Source organism: Solanum tuberosum, unplaced genomic scaffold (assembly GCF_000226075.1).
Source record: "Solanum tuberosum cultivar DM 1-3 516 R44 unplaced genomic scaffold, SolTub_3.0 scf00293, whole genome shotgun sequence".
Lineage (NCBI taxonomy): Eukaryota > Viridiplantae > Streptophyta > Magnoliopsida > Solanales > Solanaceae > Solanum > Solanum tuberosum.
This window is the reverse complement of record NW_006239222.1, coordinates 547,282-563,197: the sequence shown is the minus strand read 5'-3', so window position 1 is coordinate 563,197 and position 15,916 is coordinate 547,282. Positions and strand designations below refer to the sequence as shown.

General features: G+C 40.8%; 1 protein-coding gene across 1 annotated transcript; it reads left to right on the top strand.

The window, feature by feature from the left end:
* The first annotated feature begins 367 nt into the window (after positions 1-367).
* On the top strand, positions 368-799 carry LOC107063048 (uncharacterized). The gene has a single exon (XM_015314452.1). It carries the CDS (start codon positions 368-370, stop codon positions 797-799), a length of 432 nt encoding a protein of 143 aa, XP_015169938.1.
* Positions 800-15,916: the final 15,117 nt, after the last annotated feature.

The following is a 15,916-nucleotide window of genomic DNA, read 5'->3' as shown; positions in this document are numbered from 1 at the left end:
TGGAAGCAATTGTGCTTTCAAATAATGAGGGAAAGAGTGTCACCGCATTCCTGAAAAAGAGTATCTTCTCCAGATTTGGTACACCTAGGGCGATTATCAGCGATGGAGGTTCTCACTTATGCAACAAGTTGTTCAAGGCGTTGCTAGAGAAATATGGGGTTCGTCACAATGTAACCACTCCTTATCATCCGCAGTCTAGTGGGCAAGTTGAGGTGTCAAACAGAGAGATAAAGCAAACCATTTCAAAGACTATGAACGCCAACAGAACTGATTGGTCAAGAAGGCTTGATGATGCTTTATGGGCCTATCGCATTGCATTCAAAACTCCCATAGGTATGTCACCTTACCATCTTGTAAATGGGAAGTCATGCCATCTGCCTATAGAGCTAAAGCACAAAGCAATATGGGCACGTTGAATTTGGATTGGGGTGCCGTATCAAGTCAAAGACTAAATGACATGAATGAGCTTGATGAGTTTCGCCTAAAAGCATATGAGAGTTCAGCCTTATACAAGGAAAAGATAAATAAGTACCATGATCAAAAGATTGACAAGCGTGAATTTGTTGTGGGTGATCTCGTGCTCTTATTCAACTCAAAGTTGCGTTTGTTTCCTGGCAAGCTCAAGTCCAAGTGGACCAGGCCATTCAAAGTCACTCTAGTATTTCCACATGGGGAGGTCGAGCTTGAGAACAAGGAAGGAACGAGGTTCAAAGTGAACGGGCAGAGGATCAAAGTTTACTTGGGGAAATCTGATAGTGTGCAAGAAGTGATCAAGGCCTACCATCTTGATGAAGTCTGAGTAATCAAGGTGTTCGTGTCGTTTCGCGACGTTAAATTTGGCGTTGCTTGGGAGGCAACCTAAGATCTACAATCTAGCCAACTATAGGAATTTCTTTTCGATTTAGGAGTTTCCTTATTTCTTTTTGATTTCTTGTAGCTCTTTCGATAGGTGTTTTATATTTTTTATTACTGTTGGCTAGATATAGAATAGGGTCCGTGTCTAAAAAGTGTCCAGAAAATGTAAAAAGAAAGTCCTAATGGTTGCTACGTGTGCAAGGACGAAAGGCAAAATCTACAAAAAATAGTTGAGCAATGGTCTACGGACCCCATCGACAGTCTGTTGGTCATTCCACGGACTGTGGATAGCGTCCATAGATCCCAAGTAAGTTTTCTAATTTTTCTAAGTGTCAGAGTGATCTACGGTCCATAGGTCGACCCACGAATCGTCGATGGGGTCTCGTGGGTCCAAGTTAGGGTTCTCCCTGACTCGACCCGGACCCAAATTAATATAACTCTTCACTTTCAAATTCATTTCCCACGTCCATACTTTCTCCCTAGTTGTTCTAAACCTTCCACTTACCTATATTCTTCCATTCATAACCCCCATATCACTCCCCAAATGAATTACACAAATCCCATACTTCCTTTCTTCTCTCCCAAATCATTCCAACACTCCCATCTTCTACCCCAAGCGATTGCACGGTCTGAGTTTGGTGTCCAGGTCATTATAGGAATTTTTACGGTCGATCACACACTCACCATTGTTGATTACTTGTAAGGTAAGTTGATTTCTCCTAAACTTCGAACATTTCATAGTTTCATATTGAAATTACAAACAATGAACTTGACCTTAGGTTGTTAAATCGAGTGTGTGAATGTTAAATTATTGTCTAGAAACACCCTTGTAATGATAGTGTGTGAGTGTGTAAGTAAATTCAACCAAATTTGTAGGTTGTTAGGTCTAATAAGAGGTTTTAACTTAGGATTTCATTGTTTTGGTTGTGTTAAAAGTTGAACTGTGTGCAAATTGGAACCCTAAGGATGATGAACTACTGAATAATGTGTTGAAATGCATGTTTAGACTTAACTTGAGTCATTACTTCGTGAAATTGTGCATTGACTAAAAGTTGAGGGTTAACCTGACACAAAACTGACCCACGACTTCAACCCACGGACCATAGGTCGAGGTCCGTGGAACAGTGGCACACATATAATTTCTGAAGTGTAAAACCACGGTGTGGACTACGGTCCGTCGTTTGATTGATGAACCGTTCTGCACATCCTTGGTTCCAACATCCTAGACCTAAAAAAAGGGGAACTCTGACCTACGGAGGGGACACACAAATCGTCGTTCCATGGATGAACCGTAGGTACCCACCATGGGTCACAAGTTCAGCTGTTGTCCGGGTCCGAATCTTGTTCCAAAATTATTACATGAGTCTTATGGCCTTGTTTTTATACTAACTAAGCTTCCACAGGTACCATGGCCCCTAAACAAGCACCACAATACGCCAAGAAGGGGAAGTCCAAATTTGTTGCCCCTTCCCGATGCTTGTTGGATGAGGACACTGATATGGAGTATGTTCCACCGAACACTAAGGTCTCCCCCACTGCCCCCGCACTACTAAAAAATAGAGTCCAGCAGGTTAGCTCTGATGAGGTCACTGCCCTCATTTTAAGGAGGGGGCCATACAGATCGAGGCATAGTCTGGCTCAAAGTCGCAGTCCGGCTCTAGTTCTAGCGGTAGTCCCGCTTCGTCCTTCGATACCGATAATTCAAGAGACAGCCCGATACCTGCCCCCAATCCTGATGAGCCAAACAGATGGTGTGTCCCTGGTCAGTATCAGATATATAATAATGGCACGATGTTGAATAAGCACCGAAAGATGGACATGATCATGACTGAGGAGCGCACGGTCCTTACAGGCAGCCTCCACACTGCACCAACTATTGAGGAGTTTTTTCAGAGACATCGATGCGAGTTGATGGCACAAAGCCTCGATAAATACAGCGAGGAGATGACCAGAGAGTTCTATGACTCTTTTGCTAAAATGGGCCATGCCCGTTGCTCAGCCTCCACTTCAGTCCTTATTGGTGTGGGGCATCCCGGTCGACAACTCAGAGGTCACCATTCACAGGTTTATATATGGCCCAGCCCACACTCTGCCTATTAATACAGCAGAGTATGACTACAAGATGGGGATAATTTTAAGCGGGGCATTTCAGAGTTATGTCGAGCAGAGGGAGACACTATTGAGGTGTTTGGCCTGTCATATTGCCGAGGATGGGGAGCGCACTGAGTGGGTACAGACCCCTAGTCTAGGTATTAGGAAGGAGACTATGAGCTTCGCTGCGAAGTTCTTTTGTCTATTGGTTTGGACTTGACTGTCCCCTACTCAGGAGGATAATATGGTTACATGGGACCGGCTCGTGATGATTGCAGCCATTATAGAGGGTTTGAAGATCGACTTTGCCCGCATCTTGATAGTAAAGATCCACGAGAGAGCCTTCAAGACCACCACCACCCTGCCCTTCCCATTTTTCAGCTCTACAGGTACGCTTCAGTGCCCGTGTGGTATTGCGACATGATGCTTGAGGCCAAGACATTGGGCATTGGCCTCATTCGGGATAATGCCAACCTTGTTGCACCTCGGAGGGAGCCATAGGTTGAGGTACCATATTTGGGTGATGATCTTGTTGCAAATGTGGAGAAGATGCAGGCTGATGACACTATCATTCCAGCCCCTACAGTGGATGCCCAAGCTCCACCCAATTCGGCCACTAGTCAGGCCTTGAGCTCCTCCTGAGCCACTCCCCCTTTAGGGTCTACTGTCATTCCTCTAGCTCGAGTCCAGAAGTTGGAGACACAAATGGCCACCTTGCTATAGCATATAAGGTTGTGGATGCAGCAATCTATTGAGGAGTCTAAGGCCACGATGGAGAAGATGATGGATCAAAATATTCAGGATGTTCATAAGCACCGAGATGCTTTTGAGTTGCAAGTGCTCGAGAGGCCTGCCCCGCTATTGATATGACCACCTTCCAGACGGAGTTGGCTAGCCTCCGCGCTGATGTTGATGCCTTCCTAGCCCCTCCTGAGACTACACTAGAGGCTACCCCTACAGAGAAAGAGGATGATGAGGTGATGACTGCCCTATTCGGCGAGGGTATGCCATCACCAGACTCTTCTCGTGCTGCTGGGAAGCACCACCGCTCCAACCACACTTCCGATGCTGATGAGGCTCACAGATTGCAGAAGAAGAAGCACCAGCAAGTCGCGGTAGCCCAAAAGGAGTCCATCCTGGATAAGAAAAGGAGACAGCAGCAGGCCCGTGGGATAGGTGTTGGCCCATCTGGCAGTCTGAGAACTACTGTGGGTGCTACTTTAGTTGGTGAGGGAGCTACTGATGGCGTCCCTAGTGTTGATCCAGCGGGCTCCGGGAAACCAAACCCACCCACTTCTTGAGAGGTCTTCGGCGCATTTGCACCACAGGTTTGCTTCAGCCTATGCTTTATTTTTTATTTTTGTGCATTGAGGGCAATTGCACCTTAGTTTGTTGGGGGTGGGGTAAATGGATTGTGAGTGATAGAGTGAAGTCTGAGTAACCCAACTTATAATCCTCTTTTGGGGTTTTCTTTCCTGTGTTATTTTCCCCAAAATGATTGTTTACTTTTACGTTGAACCGGCATGTTTAGGAATGTATGTGTAGGAGTAAGTAGAAGAATAAAAGCATGATGGCATAAAGAGCATGAAATTGATACCCGTCCAAAAGTTTTGAATTGTGCTAGATCTATAGGCTTGATGAGTTGAACGTGTTGGATCTCAATATGACATTATAAGGAACCGGCTTCACCTCATGACGTAAGCTTAAACTTGAACTGGGTAATCTAATAATTTGATAATGAAACGATGTGCCAAGTGTATGTGAGAAAAGTTTGAATGTTCATACGGTATGTGCCAATCTAGAACTTGCCCCATTGGTCCTGCGAAGATAATCTAGGCTAGAAGCTGGGAAATGATCATAGGCCATTGTTCAAATAAGTCCACTCAAGCCTAAAATGATCTAACCAAAAGAAGTAAATGTTCCCTTTGATCCAAATGTTTGAGACTAATGTTGACCACTTCTTTCAATACACCTAACACACCTTCCCTAAAATAATTGTTTTGGCCCTAGTCCCTCCTTGGACATGTGCACCTTGACTTAGGCCAAAAGCCTAAGTTGAGGGTGACTGATTCAAAAAGTTACCTTGATCTTGGCCCTGGTCCGACATCGGATAGTGTGCACCACAACTCATGCAAAATACATAAGTTGAGGGTGGCTATGAAAAAGGAAACTAAAAGAAAAGTGGGTATGAAAAGAGTTTTGTGTTTAAGAGAGAAAAATAAAAGAAAATATAGAAAAAGATGTAACTTTGTTCAAAAGAAGCAAAAAGATGAATGACAAAAGTGGTAAAAGAAACAAAAAAAATGAAGTAAAAGAAAAAGAAGAAAAGTGAAAAATATGAGTTAGAAAGTCAAAAGTCACATCTGTATTGAAAAGAGTCAAGAGAAAGAAAAGAAAATGAAAAGATGTCAAGAATTGTTTAAGGCAAGAGGTAAAAAGTCAATGTAATGTCAAGGAGGGCAGAAAAGTCACTAAAAAGTACCCAAATGTACCATACCTCACCTTGAGCCTACGTTACAAGCTAAGAAAGTCCAATAGTGATCCTAGTGACTAGTTTGGAGAGTCTATGCAGTGAAAATAAGGGCAAGCCTATGGTATTGAGCACTAATTGTACTTGAAGTCACTTCTGAGCATGAGTGTTGAATGAATCCTTAAAACTTGAAATTCATATATATTGTGTGAAAAGGGGATTTCTTTTAAAGTGAGGGCACTAGTTACATTGTTGGAAAATTAGTACCTTGGTGATTGTGAAAAGTGTTTGTTGCGGTGTCTATTGGTCGATCTATGTCATGTTTTGATCCACATGAGTTAGGTTGTTGAGTCTAGATGAAAGTATTTACACTAATGTGATGGAATTGATTGAAAAAGCCATGTGATTCCTTGAGTCTGTATATATGTTTCTTCATAAGTGTCGTTTAGAAGTTAGTGTGTCGCTTGAGGACAAACAACAAGTTTAAGTTGAGGGTGTTGATATACCGTGAGTTTACAATATTTTTAATGCGTTTCACTTAGATTTTGTTTGTACCTTGGGCTATTTTTTTATTAGTAATAATGTTTGTGTATAATTATTGCAGGAAATAGGCTTGGATGTGGTTGATGAAGATGTGAGCTGAAAACTGCAGAAGTGGCCCCCAACGTAGCCACCCACGGACTGTAGGTCCAACGATAGGCCGTGGGTGGTCATTCGTAGGTCCTGGTCTGGGAGCTGAGTTTCAGTACTCAGTCCACGGAGTGCCGGGACGGACCATAGACCAGCCCACGGAACGTGGGTGAGGAATCATAGGTGATAAAGTCTGACCAAGTGTGGAACCACGGAGTAGACGATGGACTGTAGGTCAACCGACGGTCCATCCTTCACATCCATCGATGATGATCTAGGAGTTGAAGGTTCCCAGATGAATTTGTCCAAGTGTTGAGCCACGAAAGGGACCCACGGACTGTAGGTCGACCCACGAAGCATGGATCGAAATCGCGTCCTGGCATCTTATTTCCTTATTTTGTTTCATGTTTTTATTTAGAATTTGTTTTCTATAAATAGGAGTTGTAATCCTCATTCTTGGGGGTTAGACATTATTGTAAACCTTAAAGTTTTGTTCTTTGGGAATTAATTTGCAAACTCTTAGCAATTAACTTTCCGATTTTCATTTTATACAATTTTCTCTTTGAAATTCAATTGAGGACTCCGAGTTTCACCAATTCTTCTTGTAAGTTCGTGAATTCTTTTTACCTAATTATGAATTGTGTTCTTTCAAGCATGAGTAGCTAAATCCACAACTAGGGTTGTGGGAACCATGAGCAATTAACAAAGTATGAATAATAATTAAGTAATTCTTGAATAGTGTTTATGCATGTATTGTTAATTCTTTCGCTAAGAAGTCTTTTTAATGGTGCGCAACGTTAGAACTCGCCTCCTTTCTACTTGACGGACCAAAGAAGTAGTGAATGAGAAAATAATTAACAACAGAGATTTAGTGGATGATATCTAGTAGTCTAATGTCAATTGGAGTGAGGGTGAAAACTAAGCCATACATTGATGTGATGACTAATCTGAGGTAAAAGGTAAGGGTTAGTAAAGTATACACTCGTAGCCGGACCAAGGTACATGGTGAAATTCCCCACTTGGAAGACCTAACTTACCAACATTGCATGTAAAACACTAGGAAAGGATTACTATTAGTAGAATTACCGCGTTGAGAGCTAGTGGGGCACACATATGCCCTAGTTTCTTTCTCATATTGATATTTCAAAAGTTGAATCTTGTCTACATGTTACATAAGCAAATCTAAATTGTTACTTACTTACAAAATCCCCCTGTTTACTTTCCTCGCAAATAAGTTGACTAAACGGAAATAATAGTGAGTTAAAGTTAAGTCTAAATCATATTCCTCGTGGGATCGACCTCAACCTACAAGTTGGGTTCTTTACTTGATAATGATCACTTATACTTTAGAAATAGAATTTCAAAAAGAAACAGGAACTCAAGAACTCAAATCATTATCTCAAGAATATTCAAATCTAGGGAAAGAAACTTAAATTACTCTTTTACTAATCTGAAAGTCAGTGTAGGGCGTGAGGAAGAACTAGTCCAACACTATGATAGCCTTACATACCTGGAAGAATAAGGTTCTTGAAAAATCTTGAAGAAGAACTGGATTAGAAGCCTTGAAACCCTAACTTGAAGGAGAAAAATCAAGAAAACCTTTCTTGAGATTTCTTGAATTAGTTTCTTGAAACTCTATGGCCAAGAATTAGGATTCTCATTAATGAGTGTGAAGAAAATTGAGTTGAAAAGAATGAAATTTTTGGAGGACTTACTTGGAAGAAGAATTTTGAAAAATATTGAAAGAATCTTGAATTCAAGTCTTCTACTTTGATTTTTTATTAGGGTTTTGGCTTAGGGTTTGAGAGAGAAGAGAATGATGGATTAAGATATGAAAATCTAATTGTTTTGGGTCATTAATTAGTCAAGAAATTCGTTTAGGATTTTCTTAGACGTAAAAAGACAAAAACGACCTTTTTAATGTATTCCCGTCGGCTAATTTGTCACAACACTATATCAGGTTACTAAAATGGTCATAACTTTTTACTCAAAACTTGGATTGACACGAAATAGGTGACGTTGGAAAGAGGATTCGAATACCTTTAATTTGATAGGCGATGGGCCACGTAACTCTATATATTCTAAGATATATATTCGTTTTAAGTTGACCTAAGTAGAATTTTATGTCAAAACTTAATCAGTAAGGAAACTTTCAATTCAACTTTGTGCTATGAGTTTTTAGTGACCTTAATTGATATCCAAAATCATTTCCATACTAAAGAATTTACCTTTACAAATATGAGCAATTTAAGAATAACCCGGTGAGACCTTATATGCGAATAAAGAATAGCTCGGGCCTTAGCTTAAAAAATTGCGGGGTGTTACAATAACAAAATCACTTGAACCACAAGTTATAATCACCAGTTCATTTCAGATGTATCCTGTATGATGAATTACACAAATGATACTACAAAGAAGTAGACATGTGTACACACATAATTAGAAACATACAACCATCACCTACCCCAAATCAAACTCATTGAAAACACTAAATAATCTGAGCTTTCCCCTTGCGAAGTGCCTTGAATTGTTCTTGGTTTAGAATAAACAATAAAACATTCAATCAATCACAAACGACTTAATATTTTACCTGGATTACTAACAAATCCCAACCCCGACCAAAATGTGATCATCTTTTCCAAGTTTGGGAGTCGAATTCTTATCTTTACCGGTGATTTTCATGGAAAAACTGATGTAGGCTTCCCAAAATCGTCCTTCTTTGTTTCAAGAACTCGACTGGCAGATAATACGGGTTTGGGCAGTTTTCTGAATAAAATTTGTATTCCCTTGCTATAGCGACACCGGTCTCACTATAGCGATGTCGCCATAGTGATAACTTACATCGATATGGTGATATGGGTGTCTCTATAGTGGGAGGACATCAACTATAGCGAGAGAGATGGATGATATGCAGCTCAACATTCGAAAACATGCACTTCTTATAATACAACTCCTTTCCTTGACGTTTCGACACATACTTTTCAAGCCAAGTTCAATTTCGGGAGTTCTACTTACCCGAATTTGATTCCAAAAGTCCTTATGGATTCCTTAATGTCTTAGATACAAATAGACATCAATCAAAACTTAATAAAAGATCTCATCCTTTTCCCGACACATAGTTTTCGATTTTTTAGAAGAAAAACAATACAGTATCATTAGACATATTTGGATAATTGGTCAATATTTATTGTTTATAAACTGTAGCTAATATGACATTTTTAGAATTATTTTTTAGTGTGAACAAAGTGAATTGTTCAATAAAAATACACACGTTACAGTTCATAACACAACAAACTATTACGGTATGTTAACCAATAATAATGCTCAAAATACAAAAAAAAATTATTGAAATATAACATATTAGAAAAACTCCACAATAATAATTAAATGTTAAAATATTATTTTCCATCTTCAAAAATATTTTCTCTCTTCTCAATTTAATTATCTTTATAAACTCCTTGATATTCCATCCCTCAAATCACATTACTTCTCAAATATCGTTCTTGATTTTTTTTTAAATATATTGTATTTCTTTTTTATCTTTCAAATAACGATATTCTAATCTTCATCTTCATATATCCATGACTTGTTTATATAAAATGATCACTTTTTGTTTATCATATGTCATCAATTGCAACAATTAATAGTGCTCAAACAGTGATATGTTGCCTTCAAATAGTGATATTTAGCCACAATAAAATCCATCAAGACAATCCATTTTGTTTTTTTTTTTTTGATAAATGAACAACTTTAAAAAAAATCTTATAACCCTTTTAAAAAAAGTTATTCAAACGATTCATGCACACCTTTATGAAAAATCCATTACTCATAAAGTAACCTTAGTTAAAAGGAAATATACAACATTGTTAATCATTAAAATTGATGTCATGTCAGAAACTAGGTCTTAACATGTATTCATTTCATATGAACAATATATGTATAGATGAACATGGAGATTAGAAACTATCTTTATAAAAATATTAAAGAGAAACAAAATCTATTGCAAGAAGAATACAAGAATAATAGTTCAAAAGAAATGTGGTTTGAGAGATTAAATATCAAGGAGTATATAGATAATTAAATTGGGAAGAGAGAAAATATTATTGAAGATTAAAAGAACTCAACTAATAGAATCAGCTATGTAGTCTTAGCTCTTTTAGATGAAAAATAATATCATTGGCCATATTTGTGTCAAGGTCGAACCCACCAGGTCGTGTAGGTACCTACTTTAACATCTACATAGGAGAACCCTTACCATCCAATTTTAAAAAGGGGAATGCAGAAATTCATAACACATAATCTAACATCCTGTTTAAATATGAAAATACCCTTGACTTGATTTAAAACAAGTCCTTTGTAGGGAACACCCTAACCACTTCCAACTTTGTTAACCAACCTACTAATCCCCCTCAAGTTCTCATCCACCACCTTGGTCCTTGACCCAATTCCCCTTTTCAGATATGTCCTAAACACAAAACAACCATAACCAATCCCAACATTTCAACTATACACCAGACCTTGATCATCAACGTGGCCAAGTAACCACAACTTAGTAAAAGAAATAACCTACAATGAGAATCACAGGTATAGCATAGCCCAAACTCCCAATCCTCACCCAAATATATATGTCCCACATGATCACATACAAACTCATACCTAAGTCCAACTCACATTTCAAGTAACCTAGACCACTCAAGGATCCCTAAGACACCATCTACAATATTTAACATGCAATCGCGGTCTATAAAAGAACAATCGCAATATTTAATCACAACTACCGACCACTCATGGACCAATATGCATTGATTATATTATGAAAAGGGAAACCCGGTTCACTTATGGAACCAACACATAAATTTTTGGTCCTCTCATGAAATTCACACACAAAATGTTAGTGTACAGGCATGGTACCCGATCCAACCACTGTTAGTATTCATACCAGGTGTGGTACCAGCCAGCCACTAGTATTCTTGTACTGGTGTGGTACCTGATCCAACCAACAATCACAAACAACATGCGCAATCACAATCACAATAAACAATATTAACACTTGAAACCACAAGTAAAGTAAATAGGTTCTTTGCATGAGATTATCAACACTATCTCATTTTCACATTCTTTCTTATGTTTTTCCCCAACATACATTACACAAGTGATACTATAAATAAGTAGACATGCATACATACATAACTTGGAAAACATACAACCATCGCCTACTTAAAGGTAAACTTATGGACAATCCCTGATCATCCAAGATTCGTCCACAACTTCCCTTCCCAAAACAACACACAATCACTCCATAGAACAACCTAAAATAACTAACAACCACTATCAGCCTAACCACCTTAGCCACTAGCTTAATCGCCCAACTCTATGCCTAAAGGCCTATGCATGCAAACTACGACAATGCACAAGATATGATGTAAGTAAATAAGGGTATAAATACTCAGCTTAAGAAAATCTAGCATATATGGGCAACAAGAAACTGTTGTTGAACCTTGACTACGAGCTTTTGGCTCTGTGAGAGCAAACTATGATGAATGCGGACCAAAATAACTTGGGTTTTTACCTCCCTTATGCTATAATCTCTTCCATCCCTTGCTCCCATGCCTTGAAATTAAAAATATTGTATTTAATCATTGAAATTGTTGAAATCTGGGGTTTACACTTACATTTACAATGTATCACGACCTGATTTCTCGAGTCATGATGGCACCTAATCTAAACAAGCAACCCAGAACATCAAGCAATGAGCAAAAGGGCAGAAACTAGCGAAAACAATAATCTAAAACAAGGATAACAAGGCGGAAGCAACCCAAAATAAATATATACAGAAATCCCTCCCAGAACCTGGAAGTCACTAGTACAGAGCTATCTAATAAAGAGTACAAGTCCCAAAAGTGGACCACAACAGAGCGTGTCTCAAAGGCAACAAGACTAGCTAAAACAAAAGAAGGAGACAGAACAAACCCCAAAACACCAAGTGCTCGCCCTCGTCTCAGAATCACAGCTGCAAAAGAAGGCTGGAACTAATCACCGCTGATAACTGGTACTGGGACCTGCATCACGAAATAGATGCAGAGCGTAGCATGAGTACCAACACAACAGGTACTCAGTAGGCGTCATAGGCCGACTGAGCAAAAAGGGTAAAAACAATAAGAAAGGATAGAATCTAGACACAGAGAGGTCAAAGCGGTAAAAAAAGAAAGCACACGAGCATACCAGAAACAAACTAAGTACAACTAAACTAAACCTAACTGGACCCCCATAAGCCCAGAAGGTACACTCGTTCGCAAGTTTAAATAAAACCTGAACGGACCCCCATAAGCCCGACAGGTACACAGCAAGGTTAAGTCTACTGAGAAAGAAGAAAACCGGGCTCCCAACCCAAAGTAACTAAGATAATCCATCAGACTACACCCAGCCAGCAGTACACTCCCAGCCCAGCTAGAAAGAGTGACCCTAGGGGGCACCCAACCAAACAGTCCACTCCCAGCCCAGCTAGAAAGAAGACCCAGACCCCCATAAGCCCGACAGGTACACAGCAAGGCTAAGTCTACTGAGAAAGAAGAAAACCGGGTTCCCAACCCAAAGTAACTAAGATAATCCATCAGACTCCACCCAGCCAGCAGTACACTCCCAGCCCAGCTAGAAAGAGAGGCCCGGGGGCGATCGCCGATATCACCGAGTCTACCCAGCCAACGATACGTTCCCAGCCTAGGCTAGAAAGAACGACCCCGGGGGTGATGGTATCTCCAATAGGATTCAATCCAACAACAACCACCGTGGAACGCCGTCCACTCTAAGATATCACATAAAAGGATCCAATCCTATACTATCTCAATCCCACGCCTCGAGGGATGCACCAAACCTTCGAGAATGCGTCGGAACCGCAGAATAAGAGGGAGAAGATACATAAGTGCAGCAAGTAGCGATAACGCCTAATCTAAGGCTCAAACTATCAGACTCAAGTCTGCTATTCCAGTCTACAAGGAGCTAAGTCATCCGAACGACATCGGCAGCAAGTCAAGGCTATCCAGCCCACACATGTCATAAGTCTAAGGCAATGCTAGGTTAACCTAGACTAAGGACATCATGCTTACGTTTAAGGATGAACAAGGCATGCAATACATAACATACAAGCATACAATAGCATTTAGCACATAAGTATGCAACTCTACTAAACCGGTTAACATGATACTATACCCGAACTGTGGCCAATCGATTCTAACACAAGGTATCTAATCAAACTAAGGTAGTAAACTGGTACCCACCCCCAATTCACTCCAATCGACATGTTTTTACACAATTAAGCTCAATCTAAAAGAAAGGAAGCCGTAGCCTACCTTAAGGCCAACTCTGCGCTCTCCAATCACTTTACCGGAGCTTTCCCTTTTCGAACAGTCTCGAAACGCTGCCCCGCTATCAAAAATAGATTTACAACGTTACTACGGTCATTTAGACACCAAAATCACAACAAACGGAGATGGGTCAATTTTGGAGTCAAAACGGGAATCGTGGGACCCACACCGAACTGTCCGAATTTCACTCCGTCAAGTGACCCCAAATAGCACTCCAAACTTGTGTTCCAAAATGGAACACAATCCGAGGCTCAAAACATAGCAAAAACCAACAAGCAAGAAACCACACTTTAATAACTAAAAGAAACCCTACAGCAGCAGTCAAAACTCAGAATAAATGAGAATCGAAAGGTGCCCAGCACTCCTTGAACACTCTACAACGAAGTCATGACAATCCTCAACATGTGGGACTTCGAATCACCCAAAATCGAGCTAAAATGAGTGAGATATGATCAAAACAATAATACCAAAAACAAATGCTCGAAAAAGGCACTGCAGTCAGGTTTAATTGTGAAATTACCTCAAATGGGAACCCCAAACCACTATCCAAAATGAGTGAGATATGACCAAAACAAAAATTCCAAAAACAAGGACTCGAAAAAGGTACAGCAGTCAGGTTTTTCGCGAAATTACCTCAAACGGGAACCCCAAACCACTATCCGAGCTCACCAACGCGTTGTCGTCGAAAAATCTCACAACTTTGCCTTTTGAATCGCCCAAATCGGTTGAGAGATGAGAGAGAGATGAGGGTTTGAAGTTTGGGAAATGTGGCTGGTTTTCTGCAATTTATTGCAGAAAATCTGCAACATTTCCAAAACTTAAAATTCCGATGGGGTGTTCCGATCTCGTTCGGAACCCCGTGCACGCAAACGAGACATGCAACCACACCAAATTCGATATTCCAGACTCAACGGCGCATTCGAAATTTCCATCAGAGGTCATTTCGATAAAAAGTGGGTCCCACTTCCAAAAGTCATTTTAAGTCAAAACCCACAAAAGGGCTCGGAAAGATATCGAAAACCTCGGGACACAAAAGAAGGGTCATTGTAGACCAAACTCGACATTTTGGAGCTAACCACGCTGACGGAATTCTCATCCGAGCGCGTTTACTCAGAATGTTGACCAAAGTCAAACTTAAGCCAAAATTCAAAGATTAAAACGCCTAATTGCACCGACTCAAACTGAAAATCTCGAGAGTCATGTCGACCATTCTACTAGCCTAAAATGACCCTTCCGGAGCTGATGGAATCGTCAGAATTGGATTCCGATGTCATCTTCTTGAAATTTTGATCGAAAATGATCGTTCAAGGTTCATAAGCTCCAAAACACAAAAACTCACACCAAGACCAAACGAACGACCAGGTGACCGAACCGTCAATCCCAGCTAGTCATAAATGGCTTGGGGTCGCTACAAGAACGCTCTAAACGACACACAGAAGGCAAGACACAGAAATGACCAAGAGGGTCATTACAATATCCACTACTTTCGACCGCAAAAGTAAGGGTTAAGAAGTACCTGAAGGCTCAAACAAGGTGGGAAACTGCTCTCGCATCTCCTGCTCGGTCTCCCAGGTAGCCTCCTCGACTGGACGATGCCTCCAACGGACCTTAACAACAGGAATGGCTCTCGAGCGCAATCTCCTCACAATACTGGCTAGAATGGAAACTGGCTCCTCTCTAAATGTCAAACGATCATCCAACTCGACTGCATCATACTGGAGCACATGGGACTCATCAGGAACATATCGCAGCAACATCGAGACATGGAAAACCGGGTGGATGGCTGAAAATGCTGGAGGTAGGGCCAACTCATAAGCAACCCCCCCAACTGTCCGGAGTATCTCAAAAGGCCCAATGTACCTGGGGCTAAGCTTGCCCCGCCTCCCAAACCTCATCACGCCCTTCATGGGCGACACACGGAGGAATACCCGGTCACCAACAGAGAATCTCAAAGGTCGACGCCTCTGATCCGCATAACTCTGGTGCCTACTCTGAGCCGTCCTGAGCCTATCCTGAATCACCCTCACCTGATCCAGGATCTCCTGAAGCAAATCTGAACCACGCGGCCTAGGCTCTGTAGACTCAAACCAACCAACTGGAGAGCAACAACGCCTACCATATAAGGCCTCAAACGGGGCCATCTGAATACTAGAGTGGTAGCTGTTGTTGTACGCAAACTCCGCCAAAGGCAAGAACTGGTCCCACTGACCTCCAAAATCCATAACACAGGCCCGCAACATATCCTCAACGACCTGAATAGTACGCTCTGACTGACCATCCGTCTGGGGGTGAAATGCTGTGCTAAGGTGGACACAGGTTCCCAACTCCTCCTGAAAAGCACTCCAAAAGCTGGAAGTGAACTGTGAACCCCGATCTGAAATGATAGAAACAGGCACACCATGAAGACGAACTACCTCCCGAATATAAATACGAGCCAACCTCTCAGCACTGAAGGTAGTATGAACAGGAAGGAAGTGTGCTGACTTGGTCAATCGATCCACGATGACCC

What these genes read in the sequence shown, in the direction of transcription:
- LOC107063048 (XM_015314452.1), top strand. Translation starts at nt 368, where the DNA reads ATGCCATCTGCCTATAGAGCTAAAGCACAAAGCAATATGGGCACGTTG.